Source organism: Rhinolophus ferrumequinum, chromosome 18 (genome assembly GCF_004115265.2).
Source record: "Rhinolophus ferrumequinum isolate MPI-CBG mRhiFer1 chromosome 18, mRhiFer1_v1.p, whole genome shotgun sequence".
In the NCBI taxonomy this organism is placed as follows: Eukaryota; Metazoa; Chordata; class Mammalia; order Chiroptera; family Rhinolophidae; genus Rhinolophus; species Rhinolophus ferrumequinum.
In genome coordinates, this window is record NC_046301.1 from 25189752 (window position 1) to 25212087 (window position 22336).

At 36.4% G+C, this 22336-nt stretch overlaps 1 protein-coding gene across 1 annotated transcript in view; it reads right to left on the bottom strand.

Moving 5' to 3' along the window:
* The window catches only part of DCHS2 (dachsous cadherin-related 2), a 201137-nt gene that overhangs the window by 53280 nt on the left and 125521 nt on the right, over positions 1-22336 (bottom strand). The window contains exons 6-12 of the mRNA XM_033133525.1: positions 21213-21400; positions 20067-20166; positions 17448-17605; positions 15812-16655; positions 13525-13764; positions 5528-5662; positions 5102-5311 (exon numbers count right to left, since the gene is read on the bottom strand). Coding sequence (XP_032989416.1) covers positions 5102-5311; positions 5528-5662; positions 13525-13764; positions 15812-16655; positions 17448-17605; positions 20067-20166; positions 21213-21400 — 1875 coding nt within the window. The remainder of the gene's footprint in view (positions 1-5101; positions 5312-5527; positions 5663-13524; positions 13765-15811; positions 16656-17447; positions 17606-20066; positions 20167-21212; positions 21401-22336) is intronic.

Here is a 22336-nt window from a genome sequence, read left to right on the forward strand (position 1 = left end):
TTCCTGATTATTACATCCTAGCACTTTTGTAAGTACTAAGGATATAACAGTGACATGATAAAGTTCATGTTCTCATGAAGCTTCCATTATCGGAGGGATAAACAAAATAATGTAATTCAGTATCTATCTTAATTCATCTATAATTAGAACACTTGTTTTGACTGATTTGCAGAAGTATGATTTTTTAAAAAATGAAACTATAGTAGGCAGGGATAAGAAACAGGATATAATATTCCATTTTTAGATGTCAATCAAAAATCAACAGATTAATGGTGGTGATTTTCTCATTGTTACTACAGTCTATGCCAGCTATATAATACTGCTGTAAGTTCCTCTTCCCATTTCCATGGCTCTTTGGGCACGATCATCTCATTTCTGGTAGAGATGCTGGAGCACTTGTCTATTCCTTCCATAACATAAGCGAGCACAATATTGCATTCTTCTCTGCAGCCTTCCCTTTACTACTGTCCATGGTACTAAGTGGAATAAAAGTTAAAACTGAACATAGGGACAAAGCCTTCAAAGACATTTGAAAGTCACCCTGAGTGAACATTAGTCAGGAAAAATGTAGCTCCGTGACTTGCTGGCGATTTTCTTTGCTGCGCGACATATTTTTGGATGAGGGGCATATTCTTGGATGAGGCACCTTATTCCCAATAGTGTGGGAACTTACTTGAGGCAACTCACAGGGGAAGAAGTGCAATGGCATTTGGAGAACATGGTAGCCATAGGTAGTGCTGGGGGGCCTGAGGAGAAGGGACTTGTATTTATTAATACACAACGGTAAATGTGTACCAAACATAGGGATAATCTGACAAAGTACATTTCCGTGGTATTTATGGTTGGGAAAGCAAATCATTCACTCTGCAAACATTTAAGGAACACCTGTCATATGCCAAGTATGCGCAAGATGCTGGGACTATGAGGAGAGGAGGACACGGCCCCGGCCTCCAAGAGTATATAGTGCAGGAGGACAGGTGGATCAGTACCTGGATTGTTAAAGTACAGTATGAGAATCATACATACAGGGCGCTGGGAAGCACAGAGGAAGGACACACAGTCCTGTGTCAGGATGGCCGGAAATGCTTATTTGAAACAGTGACATCAAAACTAACTCCTGAAGGGGAGGAAGACAGGCTACACAATTCAGAGAGGGGGAAGAGGAAGAGGGAAGAGGATAGAGCCTGTGTTATGTCCCAGAAGTATGGGAAATAAACGGCTGCAAGTGTTTTGTATGTCTAGAACACAGGATTCCTTGGGTATTTGAGCATCGAGGGTAGGGAGAGAGTTGGCAGTACAGCAAACATGAAATGAGGTGAGCAGGGGTCAAATCATGAAGTGCCCTGTGTACACTGCTGAAGAGTCTATACTTTATCTTGAAATTTATGGGACATCCCTGAAGGATTGTAGACAGGAAAGTGTCATGAATCACATTTCTGTTTTAGGAAGAGTACTGGGCAATGATGTCAAAGCTTGATTAGAATGCAGGAGGTTAGGAGACTATTACAACAATCTTTTTGAGCAATAAGGAGGTTCTGAAATCATCTGTGGACACGTTCCAAAGATACTAAGGAGGAAAAATAAGGAATAAGCAGGAAGAATTCATGGTGGGCTTAGATGAAAGTCTGAAAGGTGTTTAGACCAGTTGTCTTTCAAATGAGGTCTGTGTGTTACCCGGTTATAAGAAGCTTTCCCAGGAGTACCAGGGGACAAGTAGTTTTAAGGTAATTTCACGAAGCTCAGTTTACATATCTTTATTCCTAAAATTGTTCTGCGTGAGATATCACCTAGGATCATATGGGTTTGTTTTTCCCACATTCACTTTTGCAATCACTGGACGCTACAGTCTCTGGCCATGGCCCTTCTTTCAAATTATAAAAGCCCACCTCTCACTCATCCCGACCTGACCAAAGTATACTGCCCCAGGGAGTAAGAAGTTTCTGCCAAGTAAAGGAGCATTGCCAGTACTGGTGTTTGCTGCTGAAACACTGATTGACTTTAACGCCTGGGAAATACATCCTTTTATAATTGGAGGGGTCTTTGCTATGAACTAAATTGTAGGACCTGTTCAAGTTTCTAAGTGGTAAATAAATAAAAACAAAGACCGTTAATTGATTTGGGGGCATATAACTCAGAAGAGTTACTGCCATAACAATAATCCCTTTTCCATGTAAAAATGAGGGTTTTCAGCGCTTACATGTGTAGCAAGATTCTTTTCAGAGCAAGTTGAGCAAAAAAAAAAAAAAAAAAAAAAAAAAAAAAGCTGAAGCTCACTGGCAGAGACTGTAGAAGAAGCCAGAACATGATTGGGATGGGCAAAAAGGTGGTGATGCTAAGTTCAGTTTTGGACACATTGATAACGTGATGCTGTTGGATAAAAAGATTGGGGTCTTTGAGGCTGTCAGGAAAAATTATGAAACTATTTAAAATGGGAGGAAAAAGATAAGTGGGTGTTTGGGGACAAAAAAAAAAGATTAGTGGGTATCCAGTCTGGCTTTTCCATCAGTTATCTTCCGCCTTCATTGTCTTTCAGCTATTTTATTATCCTGTAAATTGTGGAAAACTGATAATAATGCAAATGATTGGGGTGTGTGTGTGTGTGTGTGTGTGTGTGTGTGTGTGTGTGTCTTGGAATTGTCCTTGAACTGATTTAACATCTTTCTGGTTTGTTCGTTAGTTAAGTAGTTAAGTACAAATCTTTGGCAGTTGTTAATTCTATATTTGTAGGAGAGTCATTACTTAAAAAACAAAAGTCCATTAATGGGACTGAGATATAGAATACAGATAAAGATAGGGAGATACTGAAGTACCAAGGAAGCTGAAGACAGAGACTGGACGGAATGATGCAGAAAGAGTGTGTCTGTGAGAAAAGAAAAAGGATAAGCACAAAAGACCCAAGGAACTCCAACAAGTCAAAGGACCACCAAGATAACAAAGACATCGGAAAGGCTTGTCTGGAAGGATCAGGAGAAAGTGGCTTTCTGAAGTCAAGGTGAGACCAAGGGCCAGGACACAGTGCACAAAGCCACAAAGCACTACCATTAAATGAAGAACTGAAAAGGATCCACTGGATTTAGCAACAAGATCCTTAGTGTCTTTTGCGGGGTGACACCCTTAGTGGGGTGACTTGAGTGGAATACATATTGCAATGGGCTAAGGAATGAAAGTGGGGTAAAGACACAAAAACCAGAGTGCAGATGCTTTTAAGAAGCTTGATTGTGAAGGAAAAGGGACAGTGAGTGAAGAAATACATCTGAGGAGAGATGCTTCTCAAGATGGGAAAGACTGGTAAAAAGTGATGGCAAAAGTCAGAAGGGGAAATGTTGACAATACTGGAAAGAGAAGCGAATCATCTTAAAGAACGTCCTTGATGCAGTGGAAGGGAACAGAAGGAAGTCCTGGAATTGTTTGTAATTGGTCCTCAACAAGTATAGAAATTGAGAGTAAGCATTTAGAAAATTTTATAGCAACTTGACAGAATAATTTTATGACTGCATAATACAACAATAAGTACAAAAAAATTGGGACTTGTATTTTGTATGCCTTTTATTTGTTTTCCTGGTAATACATTTATTGTATTTTACAAAAGTATCCGTCAGGACAGATTGGAAATTTAAAAAATATAAACCTTGGTCCTTAACCACAGATAGTTTTAGAAGTTCTAGAAAACAGGTGGAGTTTACAGAGGAAGAAAAGTATCTATGTCACTGCAACAGATGAGAAAGAGGTAAGAATTAGGCTTATTTATGTAAATTAGTTTGAGGGAGTATTATTCTTAAAGATGGCAGCATGACATTATATATAAATATTTAAAATATATATGATTTTGGATGTGATAATTCCACTTACATATATCACAAGGAAATAATTGGATACGTTTTATTCAGTACAGCATTTTTACAATAGTAAGACTGTTCAATATTTAAATGACAATGCAGAAGGTTGAATGAAATAAATGATATTAAATGTATGCTTAAGAGGCATCATTAGAAATGCTAAAATATATGTATAATCACTGGCATGAGAGATGTACACAGTATATGAGTTTTAAAAATGATGTAACAAACTAACATATATAAATTATCCAATAATTATAAAATTGGGTCTGCATTCACTAAGGTTTATGGAAAAGTGTTTTTCAAAATATTAAATGGATTATCTTTGCAAGATATAAGATTTTTTGTGTTATTACTTTCATTTTTCATAACTTGTGTATATATTCTACAATAATTATATATCATTCTATAATTGGGGGAAGGCAATAAAACTCTTTTCATTTTGGAGTAAAATGGGTGGTACAAAGGAAACATAGCTTAGTTATAGAATTTTTAGCAAATAGAGAGTGATAGTTTCCAGAAGCTAGTCTTAAAACCATTTTTACAAGAACTTTTAGCAGCTTCTCTTCATTAGAAGCAGTTTCTGAAGCATTACTTTGTCAACTCCTATCATTTTATTGACTCCCTGATATATGCTAAAAATTAGGTTCTTTAATCATTTTTTTTTTTTGTAGGTGAATAAGATGTGACTCTCAAGTTGACCACGTTAATGCTAAAGTTATTTTGTCAGAAATCCTATGCCTCTGATCGAAAGGGAGCAAATATCACAGAATTATCTTCTCAGGAAGAAGTTCCTAAACACCGTGATCTGTGGGGTATGGTTGGAGATCTGAAGTATTACATTGGTATTCAGATCTGGGAATTGTTTGCCCACTCATATCCTCTAGGTTCCATTTAGAAAGACCTGAAAAGAAAATCTGAATTGCTCAAAATAATAAAAATAAGAGAGAACCCAAGTAGGAAAACACCGAATCTGTTTCATCTGTATATCCACTAATGTTAAATAATATAGGGCAATAAAATATATTGCCCTATAGAAAAGTTTACAAGAGTTGTTGACAGAATATTTTTAAAGAAACTTGGAGGGTAGTCGTCCCAAATAGCTGTGGGAAGGAGGTAGAGAGGAAACCCACGGCACACATCAGTGCTTTTTGGGTGTGTATTTTGTGGACATTGCAGTAGATACAATAACAGAATAATCACCATACAGTATGTATCAATTCAGTCGGTATCCTGGAGGGAATTTTAATAAAGACGATACTTACCAATTATGTGATACTGAACAGCTCCGTTATTGCCAGCATCCATATCAGAGGCTAAAACAGTGTAGACAACCCCTGGCTCTTGGTTTTCCAGAATCTCGATGTCATGAATGGGGACAATAATCTCTGGCACATGATCGTTTTCATCTTCCACAGTACAGAGAATTGTTGTGGTGCCAGACAATGAAGGAACTCCCCCATCTCGTACAAGTACTGACATGGAATAAAAGATGGCACAGATTGTGGCTGTTAATTCATACCTAAAATATATTGCCCTTAAATAGACAGTATCAGACCAAACTAACCAGGTGGAATTGGGTCAATAACATTTTATTTAAAGACACTCTACTGAAATGTAAAATTTCACCACTAAACCTCTTGCTACCTATTTTTTACTTGTTTGTTTAGCAGAATCAAGCGTCCCCTTACCTCGAAGGATGAAGACTTCCTGAATTTCTCTGTCAAGTGTGGTGGTTGTCACCACCTCTCCGGTGTCAGGATTTATCTCAAACAGCCCAACTGATGCACCTGGCATGATTTCAAACTGAAGCTTAGAATTGATTCCTTAAGAAAAATATAAAGAAAACTTTTAGCAGTTATCCATTTGGAATCCACTCGTCTGTTCTCCTATTCTTTTTGCTATGAACATGTTAGGTGATAGATGAAAAAGGCAAGACTTTTAAACAACCATCACATTAAGGTTAAAAAAAAGAAAACAAAAAACAAAACAAGAAACCCAGATCAACTTTTTTGGTTGTTCTTGCTAAATAAAAGCCTCATGGGCTGAAATGCTTGATTTTCAAAAGTCTTATGAGACTTCCCCACAGTGAATGCTTAAGATTTTTTCCCTCCCATAAAAAATGTCTTATGAGTGTGCAACCCTGCAACATATTCCTAATTACTCCTTCTAACACCCTGATTGTGATTTCATGACCTAATTATAAGCTGACAGGGCAAAGGACAGTTTCTGTAGACTGACTTCCTATCAAAGCTCGTGCTCAGTTACGGTACTCTCTTTATTCTCCAGTGCAGGAGGCAAGCACGTAGAGTTGCCTCTCTGTGCACGATTGTTTTGTTTTCTGCGTAGTATTCAGTCTCCTATCTGCAGTGAGAAATGTGGTACCGCACTATTACGCATTTTGAATATAATTCTTCCCATATTTTTGTGGTTTCATTTCTCCCCTGAGAAAAGTATCAGGCCATTTCCATCACTGGTTGTAAAGACCATTTATACCGTTAACTATGATGTGTTTATCCCATGCCATCGTAGCTTATTTGCACTTTACACAAGTTTGTTTTAATCATTTTACTCTGTTCTTTTCTTAGCTGACAAGAATCTAGGTATAGATACAGTACTTAAAATACAGGATTTTATACTTCAGTACGAAATGGAATACTGTTCTTTGGTCTTAATGACAACAAAAAAATCAATTACAAACTTCTACCTTGCCAGTCTTAAAAAGTGAATTTGCATTCTACTATGGTCTAGTGGATATAATATAGGACCGAGTGGAATGTAGCTGGAAGGAGTGGAATGTAATGTTAGTTTTATATAAGAATAAATATACATGTCTTCTTACTCTGTCACTTGAAAGAAAAAGGCTATTTGAAATAATCTGCAGGCATTTTAATGACTTTGAAAAAAAGCGTACAATAGGATCAATGTATTTGATATGACATGGTCAGAAGTCACCAAAATATTTCATTCTATCATTAGGTACTAGACATAGTGTTACATTAATCATTATTTAATAATCACAGTGATTACTTTGATCTCATAATGATCACATACTCTCTTCTATAGCCAGGATAGAATTTCTAAAAATTATAGGTTGATAAAGTTTGTCATTCTCGTCTACCTCTTACTACATTATAATAATGGGAACAATACCATCTTACACCTACTTTCCTTGTTCCTCAAATATTTGGTGAGCAAAATTAGGTGACAAACATAGTGCTGATTTGCCAAAGAGAGAGTGGTGAATCAAATAGGTAAAGCCACTACTTTCGTGGAGTTGTTATGGAGAATGGCACCTTTTAATTTTCAGACCTTTTGATTTTGAAATAAATTCCCTTACTTACTATGATTTTATTATAATTGTAAATTACATTGTATTATATATACTCTTTTAATTCCCAACATTTGTCAAACCTAGGAAATACCTTCAAATGTTTAAACAAACTCAAATCTTTATAGTTTCCCTTCCTTCCTTTGTTCTTCCCTTCTTTCTAATGTGCTTTACCACTATAACCAATATTTCCCTGACTTTTTAGAAACTTTCAGGTCTTATTATTTCTATTATTCTTTATAGCTTTTATCCCTAAGATAACAATCCATTCACCTTCAATCCTCCTGTGTATTATTAAAGATAAACAAGATTGTTGTTGTAACTGTAGTTTGCACACACACATTGTCACACCCCAAACTTCACACGCTTCACAACTTAAATAATGTAAACTAAATTTTAAGTATTTTACTATAGATCTTTTAGAATTCAGTTAGTGCCTTGCTTCTTCTTCCACATACCCTTGTAATCCACCAGAACAAAACAGAGCATCATCAAACTTGAAAACTAAGAAAACAAAAATAAAATAGAGATTATTTAGTCGAATTCCATTACCTCACTAAGCAAATTGGAGATCTGGATCTGAACATATTCTGTGATATACTTATGACACACTCCTAGTGAAGGATGTGTATGTGCGTGTGTGCGTGTGTGTGCACCTATGTCTGTGCACCCATATGGATATCTGCTCTTAGACTTCAAGACCTACAGCCTATATGACCCACTCTGCCTTAAGTCTTCCACTCTAGAAAACCCCTCCTCCATTCATTTCTTTCTCTTTCCAGGCCAGCCCCATGAATTGTCACTTTAGCAACCTTGCACATTTTCTTAGGTCCCATGACTTCTTGCCAAAGATGCCCAGCAAAGAAAGCCTCAACCCAAAGTCATTCCAACCATCTCACGCCTGCCTTGAATATCCAGCAGAACACTGGGACTGGAGAACATTTCACAACAGCGTAGATTGAGGCCACTGAAATGTCATTGTCGTCTGGTGATCTTATCAAATTTCCTTGGTCACCCCTCTCCCATCTGTGTCTCCTACCCAAGCACCTCCTGGCTCACTCTCCGAGATTAGGCCCCTTCCTATTTCCCAGAGACAGTGGAGGTACCGGGCAAGAACTCCCTCAACTTTCCGCGTCGGTGTTCAACTCAACCTCCTGCTTTCTGTCTCAACGCAAAAGTAATTCTTCAAATATTCTCTCTTGGAATTTTCTTGGCAATTCTTGTCTTTCCCTTAAATATTATTCTCGAGTTATAAAAGATTTTTTTCCTTCTCTTTATAGCCAAGCTTCTTTAAAAAATGCCATCCATGCCATCTCAGTATCAGAGATAGTAGCTGCTCCCTACAGTTATTTTTCCTGAGTTACTTCAAGATTCCCTTTTTGCTCACCTAGTCTTCCAACACCTATTTTGTAACATCTGGTTTTCTTGACTGCACCTGACTGATACAGTACTTGGCACCAGGAGCGGGTTCCAGGTAACGGGCTCTGGGACTAGTTTGGTCATATCGTTGGCCTTGAATGCGTTGCTGAGCTCCTTGCCCAGGGGAAATGGAATACTAGTCATTTATCACTTGCAATTATATCCCAATCAATTCAATTATCATCTGTGTTTGACTATGACGAAGTGACTGTTAAAGGATTCGAATTCCTTAGAGGACCCAATCGCGCTGGCTTGGGCCACATAATGAAAAGGAACATGATGTGAGATGACTGTTTCGGAAGGTACTAGGAACTTACAGAAAGAAAAGTACAAGCTGAGGCTCAGTCATAGTTAGAAAACCAGAAAGCTTCTGGTTTCTATGGGACTCCTAAAATTAATCTCCTTAAAGATCAGACGCAAATTGAGTGGCAGATACAAGAGGTGACTTCTTACAAGAGGATGCTTACTGACCTGAAGATCCATAACTAGAGTCAGATCTCAACATATTGCAGGCATCCACATGCAAATCTGACTCAGTCCGAGATGGCTTATAGTTCCGAAAGAATATCAAAAGTTTTCTAATTTATATTGGAATAAACCTGGAGAATATGTGTGGAAGTCATTTCTAAGGATGTGAGACCCAGGAAGATAAAATTTAACTTTGGTTTAGGCCAGATTTATTTAGGTGGTGTGCTTACCATAGATTCCAAATTTTACATGTTAGCTCAGATAGTTATGTCTCTTGACAGTTTCTTTGATTGACTCCACTCAGTAATGGCCTATCCTCATTGAGGCTGAGATGCCAGATCTTCCCTTGCATACTATAACAATTCTAAAAGCTTAGGGAAATGGGAATGTTAAGATTCCCACTACATTCCCTGAATTCAGAGGACTCTCCCTTCATAAAGACCCTGAGAAAGACATGGGCTAGAGGGACACTGTCATCCCTTCAACGCCCTCTGGGAGTTAGTTGTCTCTATGTAGCCTGTGGATGATGATGCCCCTGGTCCTGGGGACTGCCTTTTGAAAACGAAAACTCTATACTAATTTTTAAGGACTATCAGAAGTGATTTGCTTTCACCCAGCAGGAACAACACGTACATCTTTAGGCACTTCTTTCACTATCAGCCATCATACTCAGCAGAGATACTGATCAGCTTGGCACCCAGTAGAACATCACATCGATCCACTACTTTGATGATGTCATATTGGATCCGATGCGTAGAAAGTAGCAAGTAACTTAGATGTCTTAATTAGATACATGTGTTAGACCAAAAGTCAGCAAACTATAGCCCACTGGCCAAATCCAGCCCCCACCTTTTGTAAAGTTTTATTGAAACAGAGCCACATTCATTTCTTTATGTATTATCTATTGCTATTGTCTTGCTGCAACGACAGAGTAACAGAGACCCTATGACCTTCAAAGCTTAAAACATTGACTAGCACCCTTTACAGAGAAGTTTGCAGAATCCTGTCCTAGAGAAAAGAGTGAGAGAGTGAGAGGAGCTGAGAATAGAGAGGAAAGCTAGAGTCACTTCATAAAATGCCTTATTGTTAAGCTAAAAGAGAATAGAACCTTATCCTCAAAACCACGGGGGAATTCATAAAGAATTCTGACCGGAGAAGCGCTCTTTTCAGATATGCTTTTTAGGAAGATTATATTTCATGCAATCCCTCAACTATACAACGCCACACAACCCAGCCATTTCTAAAGCAAAAATAGGATCGTGCCTGGTTGATTGAATGAAGGAACTAACAGGCATAAATGAATGAATTCTGAAGCGTGAAAGCAACTTGAAACAGCTTACTTCGCAGAAGCTCCAGTTTCTCAGGTCACATAGTCAAAAACATTTACTGAGCTCCTACTTCATACTTTGTACTATGTGGGACCTGGATAAAAGTGAGTAAAAGATGTCCTGAATCTAGGAGAAGTTCACAGTCCAAAGGGTAGGCAGACAAGTCAACAATTATGCAATTCCAATACTGTGCATTAAATGAGTTCCAATACCGTATATTAAATGAAATGAGAGTTTTATATATGAGTTTTAACACTGATTTTCTCTTGGTGGGTGAGGTTCTGAGTGGTCCTTATTCTTGTTTTCTTTTTCTGTGTACTATTTCATTAAGCATAAGACCCTTTTTTCCCCCCACATTTCTGAAATTAGATGCATTTCCAATTAATAGTGCCCTGGAGTCCATGAAATAGATGAAATACTGTCATGGCAGTGTCTCTCCTTTGCTGCATGAGTGCAATTGTTCATCTAATGCTGAGACAGTTTCCAGGAAACCAGATGTATAGTTTATTCAAGATAAACCCAGGTAAAGAATACATTTCTACGAAATAGAGAACAAGCTCTCATTATACAATTCAACATTTTTGTATGGCAATGTGCTGTTAAAGTATTTTGTATTCACCACTATTGAGCAAATGTATCATCCAGGAGTGAGTCATCTTCCCTGGGGGCGGGCACCCTTTTTCCAGAAATGAAAAGGGGTACCCTGGGGGAATATCTTTTCTCAGTAACAATGGAGCTCTTGTTGGTGGTACCAAATGCTGCAGCAGTTTTAACATCTTAGTTAAAACCTGGTAGTTGTTTTTCCCTTTTAATACAAGAAAAAAACTGCTGTTAGAACTAGTGTGCGTCATATATCATAAACATTCAGTGCTTGAATTCCCATGGGTTTTGAAAGCCGACACTTTAGGCTGACATTTTTTAAAACTGCGTTGTAGAATGCTAGAAAACATATGTTAAGCTTTTTAGTATTAGGTAATGCTATAGTATTTTTTAAAATACTACACACTATAAAGTAAACCATTCATAGATTCCAATGTGATGCCAGTTATGTTAAAATCTTGACTACGTCATTTAACTCTCATGCATAATCTTTTTTCATTGTTTTAACCAACAAGAAAAAAGAAAAAAAAGAGAGAGAAAAAAAGATTGAGGGAAAATAAGTTCGAAAGATCATACATACACACAAATGCACGTGCATTTACATGACCACTTGCTTAACAGATCTGGCCTCATTAAAAACATGGAGATTTCCAGAAAATCGAAATTGTCTCTAAAACATGTGAAGGTACATGAGACTCATGAAGATTCTAATGTGTATTTCCAACATCCATATACGCAGAATCAGAAAAATAGCAATTTTACATCTAAATTCTCCATCCGGCAAACCATAATCTCCACAATAATGAACATACAATTTAAGTAACAGGTTGCAGACTATCAATTCTAAAAGAAAATAACACTAAGGCAACTTGACAGTAAAAATCAGGAAGCATCTTTATAGTAATCATCTTTAGGTGATATATGCAAAAATTTGAAATTCTTTCCTCCCTCTTCAAACGTTAAAGCTAAAGAGATCCTTCTAGTAGAGTCCATTATACAGAAAATTACAATTAAGAAGCTAAAGAAAGGTCAAGGGGAGACAGGATTTACGCATGTTAGGGATTGCTAATTCGCACATCACTGAAGATTCGGCATGCGTTTGAGTACTTTGGGAAGTGGTGTCTAAGATGCCCAGAGCCCTGGGTGGCTCAATTCACACCCCAGCACACTCTAAAAGAACTTGCTTGAACTGGAATTATGGTGAAACACAGAGCTTGTGTATATTCTCCCTTGTTTCTATCACCCTAAAAACCATACTGCGAGAAATGTGCTAAATAAATTCTTCAAGCGCTGGTCAGGACAAGCAGTTGTTAGCATATTCTAGTCCTGTGTCACTGAGCATAGTAAGAAAAATTGTTTGATCACACTGCCCCACTCTGGCCAAAAGAGAGAAAATTAGGTTAGCCCTTAAAAATAATGTTTATAGCCTCACATCCAAATTCATGTAAAATGCATTCATTAAAAGACGGTATTTTTCAAAAGGGCAAAACATCTAAGTGATATATAATTTAGACAAAAACTTCAAGGAAATGTATGTTTTACCACTTCGAAACAGGAGGAACATGCTATTATTAATTCTATTTCTCCATAGAAGCATCTATTAAAATTCCTATAAGGAAAGAACAAAATATTATACTGATTATATAATGCCACTTACTATATACAAATGTGACTCTCAAAAGACTGGCTTATTAAACTATTCACATTAATTCAGATAGGAAAATTTGGCATATGTTGTTAATGGGAAATACTTCACTACAATTTTTATAATTATTTTGTTTAAAATAAAAACAGAATATTATTAAAGGCACTGAAACTTAAATGCCAAAAAAGTCATAGTGAAACTGAAAATTCTAAGAAATTTACAAATTCCTAGCCAAAGAAACTGTTTACTTCAAAGTCATTTGTATCACTAAAGTGGTTGACATTAATAATAGTAATAATAGTAATGACAGAGCTAACATTTATTGACCATTTATTGTGCCAGACACTGGCCTTAGTTCTTTACATGTAATAACTCCTTAATACTTATAACAGAACTACAAATTAGACATTACTATTATCCCCGTTTTACAGATAAGCAAACAGAGGATTAGTAACTTGTTCAAGGTTACACAGCTTAAATAAATGGCAGTTCTAGGATTCAATCCCAGGCAGTCTGATGCCAGCATCCTAATCTCTTCCCTTCTGCTGTATAGAGAGGAAATAATCATTAGCCTTCTTGTATTCAATGTATCTATTACATTCTGAAAGAAATGCGATACCTTGCCTATACTTTTGTTTATTATCAAGATCAAATCAATAAATGGTATGTTAATAGGTGTGTATCACTTTACCATAAACAATGATAAAGATCAATACAAGAAAATGCTAGATAAGAGCACACATTATCTTTACATATGGATGAGTACGCTAATTAAAGAGATATTAGAAGTGTGAGATGACTAGCAATTGTTTTAATTTTTCTGGGGCATAACTAATTTACACTATGTCAATTTATGTTTTTAGCATTAATTGCCTAGTTTCCATATTTTAAAATTACCTGAATCTCTGTCCACCGCTTCAACCCTTGTGACAAACTCCCCTGGACTTTGGTTTTCTTTAACTGAAGCTTCATACAGGTGCTGCTTAAATGCTGGTACCTCATCATTTACGTCATGAACAGTAATTGTCAAAGTCTGGGATGAAGAAAGTGCAGGGATGCCATCATCCAGTGCCAGAAGGGTCAGAACGTGCTGAGTTTTTATTTCATAATCCAAAGAACAAGTTGTAGTTAGTAAGCCTATTTTGAAAGAGAAAGGCAATATGTAATAAATATTCCTTAGAGAAATCCTGCTTACTCTACCTATGCCAAACTTACCTAACTTGCTAAAAATTCAGAAGCCTTTTTTTTGTTAAAGAAGAAATCTTATTAAACTAACTTTAAATTTGTATATTATCTAAATAAGAAAAATATAATATTTTTAGTCAGAAGAGCCATCCTAATTTAAACTGTAAGGATGAATGAGAATTCAGAAGTAATCTATCATATACATAAACTACCAAGGAGATCACATCAAAATGTTTTCTCTACCCAACATCTACCTCCACTTAAAAAAAAAGTCTAGGTTCTAAAAGTATACATCTTCAGGTCAAATGACTATTCATAGTTAACATGACCAAGTTACAAAAAGGTGAGTCTGGCTATATTCTTTAAGATATTTAGACTTAGAGATATTTAGTTTTTGTTAAAGAGTTATAGTCTCTTTGTACTTACTCTCAGTTAACAGTTTTGTTAACAAAAATAGTAAAGACTTTATAACACAGACAATAAATTTCATGAATAAAACATGTCTTCATGTTATTGCCATTTCTGCATATAACTCATATAAACAAACTGTTATAAAGATTTGTACACATATAGCTGTTATATGATTACAATTGTCACATATTTTTCTTTTAAGGCTGATGTTTGCTTCTCTAACACATGCTCATCCTATAAGAACTTTCTTTCAAATAATTAAAGAGGTTTACTGCTTCAGAGTTGATAAAAGTTTCCCAATAATTGCTTATTACTTCATACTTCACAGATAAAAGCCACTGAAAAATTCACTATGTCTTCTTAATAGGAACTATGAGCCTTCTGAAACAACAGCCCATCTTACATGAATACATTCAGTAATTACCATTTGGTGTCTTTGAAAAATATCTCAACTGAAACAGTCACTGCAATTGTTCAAGATTCATGATGCCTATATCCCTGAGACACAGTTCTAATTTTATACATTCTCTTTAACAATCTGAAATAGAGCTTCCTCAGTCATTGTGGAAAACATTTGCAGTATCATTGAAATAGGACCTTGGAGACTCCAGCTTTAACGGAAATCAGAAACTGGGTCTGGATTATTTCTCTGTCAGTTGGGCTCTTAGGTGGTATTCATGCATGCTTTAGAATGGAACCATATGTACAAGATTTAATAAATATTTTGATAAAATTTTTCAACAGTATATAGCCAGACTATAATCACGACTTCCAAATCCTACACATTCAGTCCCATTCCAAATTATGGTCTTATTAACAGTTGGGTCAAATTGTAAACATTGTTTTCGAAGGCTCGTGCAGAAATGACTTTCCTTTTCAGAGAATGAGATGCTAGTCCATCTCTTCAGTATCTCCTGAAAATCAACTTGAGGGAAGTTCATTTCCAATTTCACAAGAATGACACTTCATACATACAACCTTCTATCAAACTAGATTAAAACTTTTGGTAGATGTTATCTTGCAACATTGGCAACAGCAAGACAAATGACAAGTGAAGTGACAGTGACATTACTGCAGAGTACTTGACAGTGAACAAGTGCTTCTGCAAAAAATAAAATAGCACAGTAGACGTGAGAAGTATGGGTCTTAATGCTCAAATCAATCCAACCATTCAAAACACATTATTCCCAACTATTTACAAATATGTTTGTATGATCTTAAAGATAAGTTTTAATACTGAAGTCTTTGAAAACGCTGTTGCTAACCATATTTTACCTTTTGGTACCATCTCCTACCCTCTGAGGCCACATAATGCTATTATATATAGTCATCCTGTGAAATGTGAGCTAGCTACAAAGCATAGTCAATATTAACAAACGGGGCGGTTTTTGTTACAGTTCATTTTCTGAATACATTCATACAGTTCATTTTCTTTGTGCCTATCATATACGTAAATTAAAGGGTAAAGCAAGTCACATTTATTTCAAGCTTACGCACCTTGAGAACTATCATTTTAACAGAGGAAAATGAAAAGGATACATGTAAGCAAGTGATCAGAGGCTTTAATTGACAGTGACATATATGGTACCTGATGACTCATCTAGCAAAAAGGCCATGTTTTCATTTCCTGAGAGGATGCTGTATGTTACTCTTCCATTCCTTCCTTCATCTGGATCCTGAGCAGTTATGTGGTGCACCAAGGAGCCCACTGCGGCATCCTCTTTGACATGAGCGATGGGGAAAGACATAAAAGTGGGGCTGTGGTCATTTACATCCAAAATCACTACCTTTGCCATTAGCGATCTCAGTCGCCGGTCTGTCACATTCACAGCCTTATCAGATGCAGTTACTGTCAGGAGGACAGTTGGAACTCTCTCTCGGTCAAGGGGGGATGCAGTGACTAATGTGCCAAATGAGGGGTGGATGAGAAATGGGTTCATTCCGGGGTGGTGGGATTCAATGAAGTATTGTATCCTACTATTCAGAAAACTGCCGTCCCCATCTTTGGCATTGAAGACATGTACCAGAGTCCCTACAGGGACATTCTCCTCTATGTTTATCACAATGAACTCGTCTTGGAAAGACGGGGAATGGTCGTTCTGATCTTCCACGTCAATACTGAGGAAGACCGTGCTGTTCAGGGGAGGAATTGTGCTGTGGTCTTTAGTGACTACCCTGAAGAGATAATGAGATGTCATTTCGTAATCAAGTGCCTTAGAAAGGAACAAGTCCCCTGTTGAGCTGTCGATTTCAAAGTGACCATCCTTGTCATCCACAGGGATACTAAAATGTAACTTTCCATTATGATGTTGCTGAAAGTGATCAGGTGACTTTATCAAGCTCACGATTTTTGCAGGCTTCATGTTTTCTGGTATAACTAAATGTCGAATATTCTGAGAAATGGTAGCTCTCCCTTTGGATAGTGGTATCACCTGGAATAAGAATTTTTAAAAAAGCTGTTAATTTGGGGTATTTTTTAACAGTTGAGTCAATCCATGTGATGATATTATTTTGGAAGTTAATTCCTTCCCTTTTTGTGAAATGCATGAAAATTGGTGAGAAAATGTATTTTTTTATTATATAATTCCAGCACGCCTCTGAAAATTGAAAATTGCATAATATCTAGGAGATTAGAAAGTACAGCATTTCCCACTTTCTGTTTGTTCTAATGTGTGAGATGATAGTTTGATGAGGCCATGCTATAGTTTATCTGAACTATAGCCTTGTGATTCTTCTATGAGAATGTGGTACAGCGAGTTCTCCAAATCATTCTAAATCCTAGACAGCACTATAATCATAATGACAACATCTGTGTACTTCTCTGTATCGTGTGTCTTTGTTTATCTGAAACCAAAGACTTAAGAAATTATGACATAGAATTTTTCCTAACCCACATATCCTCAATCAATAAAGACTATAATTTAGAAACAGAACTCTTGGGGATACATATTCTTGATTATTATACATACCAATATTAATATTACTGATTATCATGTGCATGAACAAATATATCTGGCTATGCCTAGTCATCTTAGTTTTGATGGGCTGGTGTAATTTTTTCCTACTGTGAAGACTTCCCACAACTTGTTTGCTCATTCTAATTGAAGCAAAGGCTAAACACAGTGTTCATATATGTCAAGTGTTTTCACTCTATACAGTTGTATAAAAATCAAACAGAATCTTAGAACATCCTTCCACATTTTATGGTGATGACGAAACATTACCTGAATATTAATAACGGCCTGTCCTTTAAGTGGAGGCGCTCCCTGGTCACTGGCAATGACAGTCATCCTATAGGAAGGTCTATAATCATACGAAAGTATTGTGGTTGTTCTTATTTCACCACTGTTGGTATCAATCTTGAAGTGATCAGAACTATCTTCTATATACACACACACACACACACACACACAAAAAGTATGAAATTAATGTTAATCGACAATGCAGGAAACATAAAATTAATTAATCCAAATACACCTGTGATCATAAAAAAATAATAGTAAAAATATACACAAGAAACAACAGATTTTGAACATTTTTAGTATGGAATTTTCAAATATATAAGAAAGTACACAAAATGATATAATGAACTCTCATGTGCTTATCACATAGATTCCATAATTATCAACTCATGGCCAATCTTTATTTCCCATTCATAGATTTGTTTCTCTATCCTTTCCCAGTACATATAAAAGTTATGTTTATACTCTACTGTAGTCTGTTAAGTGTGTAATACCATTATGTCTAAAACAATGAACACACCTTAGTTAAATAGTACTTTACTGCTAAAAGTGCTAACCATCATCTAAACTTTTAGTAAGTCTTAGTATTTTTGCTTAGTGGAGGGTCTTGCCTCCATGTTGATGGCTGATCAGGGTGGTGGTTGCTGAAGGTTGGGGTGGCTCTGGTAATTTCTTAAAATAATACAACCATCAAGTTTGCTGCATCAACTGATTTTTCCTTTTCACTTTTCCTTCATGCTCTCTGGAGCATGCAAGGCTGTTTAATAGTATTTTACCCATAGGAGAACTTCTTTCAAAATTGGAGTCAATCCTCTCAAACCCTACCACTGCTTTATCAACTAAGTTTATGTAATATTCTAAATCTTTCATTGTCATTTGAACAATCTTCATAGCACCTTCATCAGGAATAGATTCCATCACAGGAAACCACTTTCTTTGCTCACTCATAAGAAGCATCTCCTCATAAAATTTTATCATGAGATTTCAGCAATTCAATCACATCTTCAGGGTCAACTTCTAATTCTAGTTCTCTTATTATTTCCATCACATCTGCAGTTACTTCCTCCACTGAAGTTTTGACCCCTCAAAGTCATACATGAGGGTTAGAATCAACTTCTAAATTCCTTTAATGTTGATATTTTGACCTTTTCTGTGAATCACAAATGTTCTTAATGGCGTCTAGAATGGTGAATCCTTTCCAGAAGGTTTTCAATTTACTTTGCCCTGATCCATCAGAAGAATCACTATCTATAGCAGCTATAGCATTACAAGATGTATTTCTTAAATAATAAGACTTGAAAGTCAAACTTATTCCTTGATCCATGGGTTGCAGAATGGATGTTGTGTTAGAAGGTGGGGAAACAACATTAATCTCATTGTACATTTTCATCAGAGCTCTTGGGTGACCAGGTACATTGTCACTGAGCAGTAACATTTTGAAAGGAATGTTTTCTGAGCAGTAGATCTCAACTGTAAATTTAAAATATTCAGTAAGCCATCATGTTGTAAACAGATGTGCTGTCATCCAGGCTTTGTTGTGCCATTTATAGAGCATAAGCAGAGAGTAGATTTAGTATAATTCTTACTAGAATTTTTGACATGGATAATGAGTATTGGCTGCATTAGCCCCTAACAAGAGAGTCAACCTGTCTTTCGAAGCTTTGAAGCCAGGCACTGACTTCTCCTCTCCAGCTATAAAAGTCCTAGATGGCATCTTATTCCAATAGAAGGCTGTTTTGTCTACACACTGAAAACATGTTGTTCGGTGTAGCAACTTTCATTAATTATCTTAGCTAGATCTTCTGGATAACTTGCTGCAGCTTCTACATCAGCACTTGCTGCATCACCTTGAACTTTTATGTTATGGAGATTTCTTTCTCTAAATCTCATGAACCAACCTCTGCTAGCTTCAAGCATTTCTTCTGTAGCTTTCTCACGTCTCTCAGCCTTGATAGATTTGAAGAGAGTTAGGGCCTTGCTCTGGTTTAGACTTTGGCTTAATGAAATATTGTGGTTGGTTTGGTCTTCTGTTCAGACCACTACAACTTTCTCCATATCAGCAACAAGGCTTTTACTTTATCACTTGTGTGTTCACTGGAGTAGCACTTTTAATTTCCTTCAAGAACTTTTCCTTTGCATTCACAACTTGGCTAACTGGCACAAGAGACTTAGCATGAGGGCTATCACCTCTTTCAACATTCCTTCCTCACTAAGCTTAATTATTTCTAGCTTTTGATTTAAAGTGAGAGACGTGTGACACTTCCTCACACTTGAATACCTAGAGGCCACTATAGGGCTATTAATGGACCTAATTTCAATAGTTTTGTGTCTCAGGGAATAGGGAGGCTCAAGGAGATAGACAGAAATTGGGGACAGCTGCTCAATGGAGCAGTCAGAACACACAATATCTATTGATTAAGTTTGCCATCTTATATGGACGTGGCTTGTGGCACCCCAAAACAATTATAATAGTAACATCAAAGATCACAGATAACCATAACAAACATAATAATAATGAAAAACTTCGAAATATTGCAAGAATTACCAAAATGTGACACAAAGACACGAAGTAAGCAAATGTTTTTAAAATGATGCATTTACCTGAAGATACTGAATATGTAACTTCTGCATTGTTTCCTTCATCGAGATCCTTTGCAAACACAGTTGTAACCAACATATTTACTGGTTGACCTTCCAGAACCTGTCAATAAAACAAATGGCTTGCAAATTAGTAGGCAAAATTTTAAAAAAGAAATTGTAATGAATTTTAAGTGAAGAGCACACTAATACTAAGCATTTTAAAACTATTTTTAAATCCACATATAATTTAAATGTCTACCATATAAAAGTTATATGGGTGTGAATACATGAAAAGAATCCACATTATAAATTTAAATATTTTACTCAATTTGAACAAATTATCTACAGCATGAAATAATTCTGGGGGCGGGAGGAGAAAATCAAATTAACTAAACAATCTTAGATTTTGGATATATCTTAAGGATTCTAGCATCTTCTCATTCATCACTATCTTAGGATGTTTTTCAAAGGTTGTTGTTATGGTCTAAAATATGATAAAGATAAACATAAGTCTTTATTTCAGGAAACATACCTCATACAGGAAACATACTTCATTAATTAACAGGAATGTTCCTGGAATACTGAAATTTACATGGGAGTTGAACTCCATGGTTAAAGTCCTAATGCCATAGGATATTTCAATGACATAATTAAGATAATAATGATAATATTTTGCTTTGGTAAAATTTTCTTTAAATAAGCTTTGGAAGATTAAGGTTATTAACTTTCTCAATACTTTTTTTGAGTTGTTCAATAGGGATAGCTGAGCCACTTCAGAGCTACATATTGTTCCCTTATATTTAGCTAAGCATCTTAGGAACGTGTATCGATTGCTCATAAAGAGTGCTGCACAAAGAGATACATGCAAATTATTGGAAAAACAATCAATGTCTGAGCATTACTGATAATGGGGAACCACTATGTTTGTATACTAAGGGCAGACGGCATTATCATAAAACGACTGGATGTGAGATCCCCAATAGCACCCATAACACTGCATTTTTTTATGGGATTTTTTTCTGACATATGCACAATTTCTAGGTCTTCGAGAAATGAATTCATTGCCACATGAAGACTGATTTGATAAATTCATATTTTTGACCACTAGATGGTGCTCAAAACAAATAACTAAGAATATTACAAATTCATTGCAAGGTTCCCACAAACCTTGATGTGTAATTCCGTTCCAGGGAGACACTGTGGGAAATACGGCCTGTTATCATTGATGTCGGTCACTGAGACATAAACCACCATGGTGGTGTTTCGCGGAGGAGAGCCATGGTCAGTCACTAGGACAGTCAGCTGATGTTGCACCTGATGCTCACGGTCCAATGCGACCCAACTGATAAATTCGCCTGCGGGACACAGAGGAGAACAAAAGACGCTGACACCGCACACTAGAATTTTGACATTATGAACCACACCCAAAATAATCTGTGGAAAGGAAAATCAAATACCATAAAATAGCTCTGAGTAAAAGCATAACTTCCAAGACCACATACATTTAGAAGTCTGGCTCTACGATTGAGAGAATTTTCTGAAGTTCCCTTGAAAATGACACTTTAAATTTGTCATTCTTTGCATTTCAACTTATCTACCATCAACTAGTTGAAGTGAAACTTAAAATCATAGAAGCAATTGATAAAATACTCTGTGGGAATTCAGTAATAACGCAGAAGATTTAAAACTCCAATGTATTCCTCTTCATACTGCTGTATAGAATAATGGAAAGAAGCACTTCAGCTCTGACATCACAAGCTCTGAGTTGGGGTCCCAGTTTCTCTACCTCAGATACGGAAGGACCTTTCTGAGCCTACTGCCTTAGGGCTATCAGAAAAAAAAACGCAATCATAACTTTAAAAGTATTTTGTAAGCTATAAATTATTACACACCTGGCAGCTGTTATCATCGGTTTAAAAATAATGGCTAAATAACTTCCTGAAAAATCAAACATATTCCTTAGGCTATGGTTTGCCTTTTATACATACAGTTATTTATTGTTATCTCACAAAATATATGTGTGGCGATGAATAATTACTTCCCAAATAACTCTTAACGTTTTGCAAGCCTTATTTTACATATTTTTGTTCTGAACTGTCTTCTAGGCAATTTCTCTCATGTTTCAGCCACGGAGACTCAGGCAGGAAACTGTAACTGCATTTACCTATTGTCAAGGGCCAATGGAGGCCCAGGGCTCTCTCTCTGGTAGCCTGTCTCTTGCTGTAGAGTTCCGCCAGGCACTGGTTCCCTCACTATTTATGAAAATACCTATTTGTGACAAAAGTCAACAT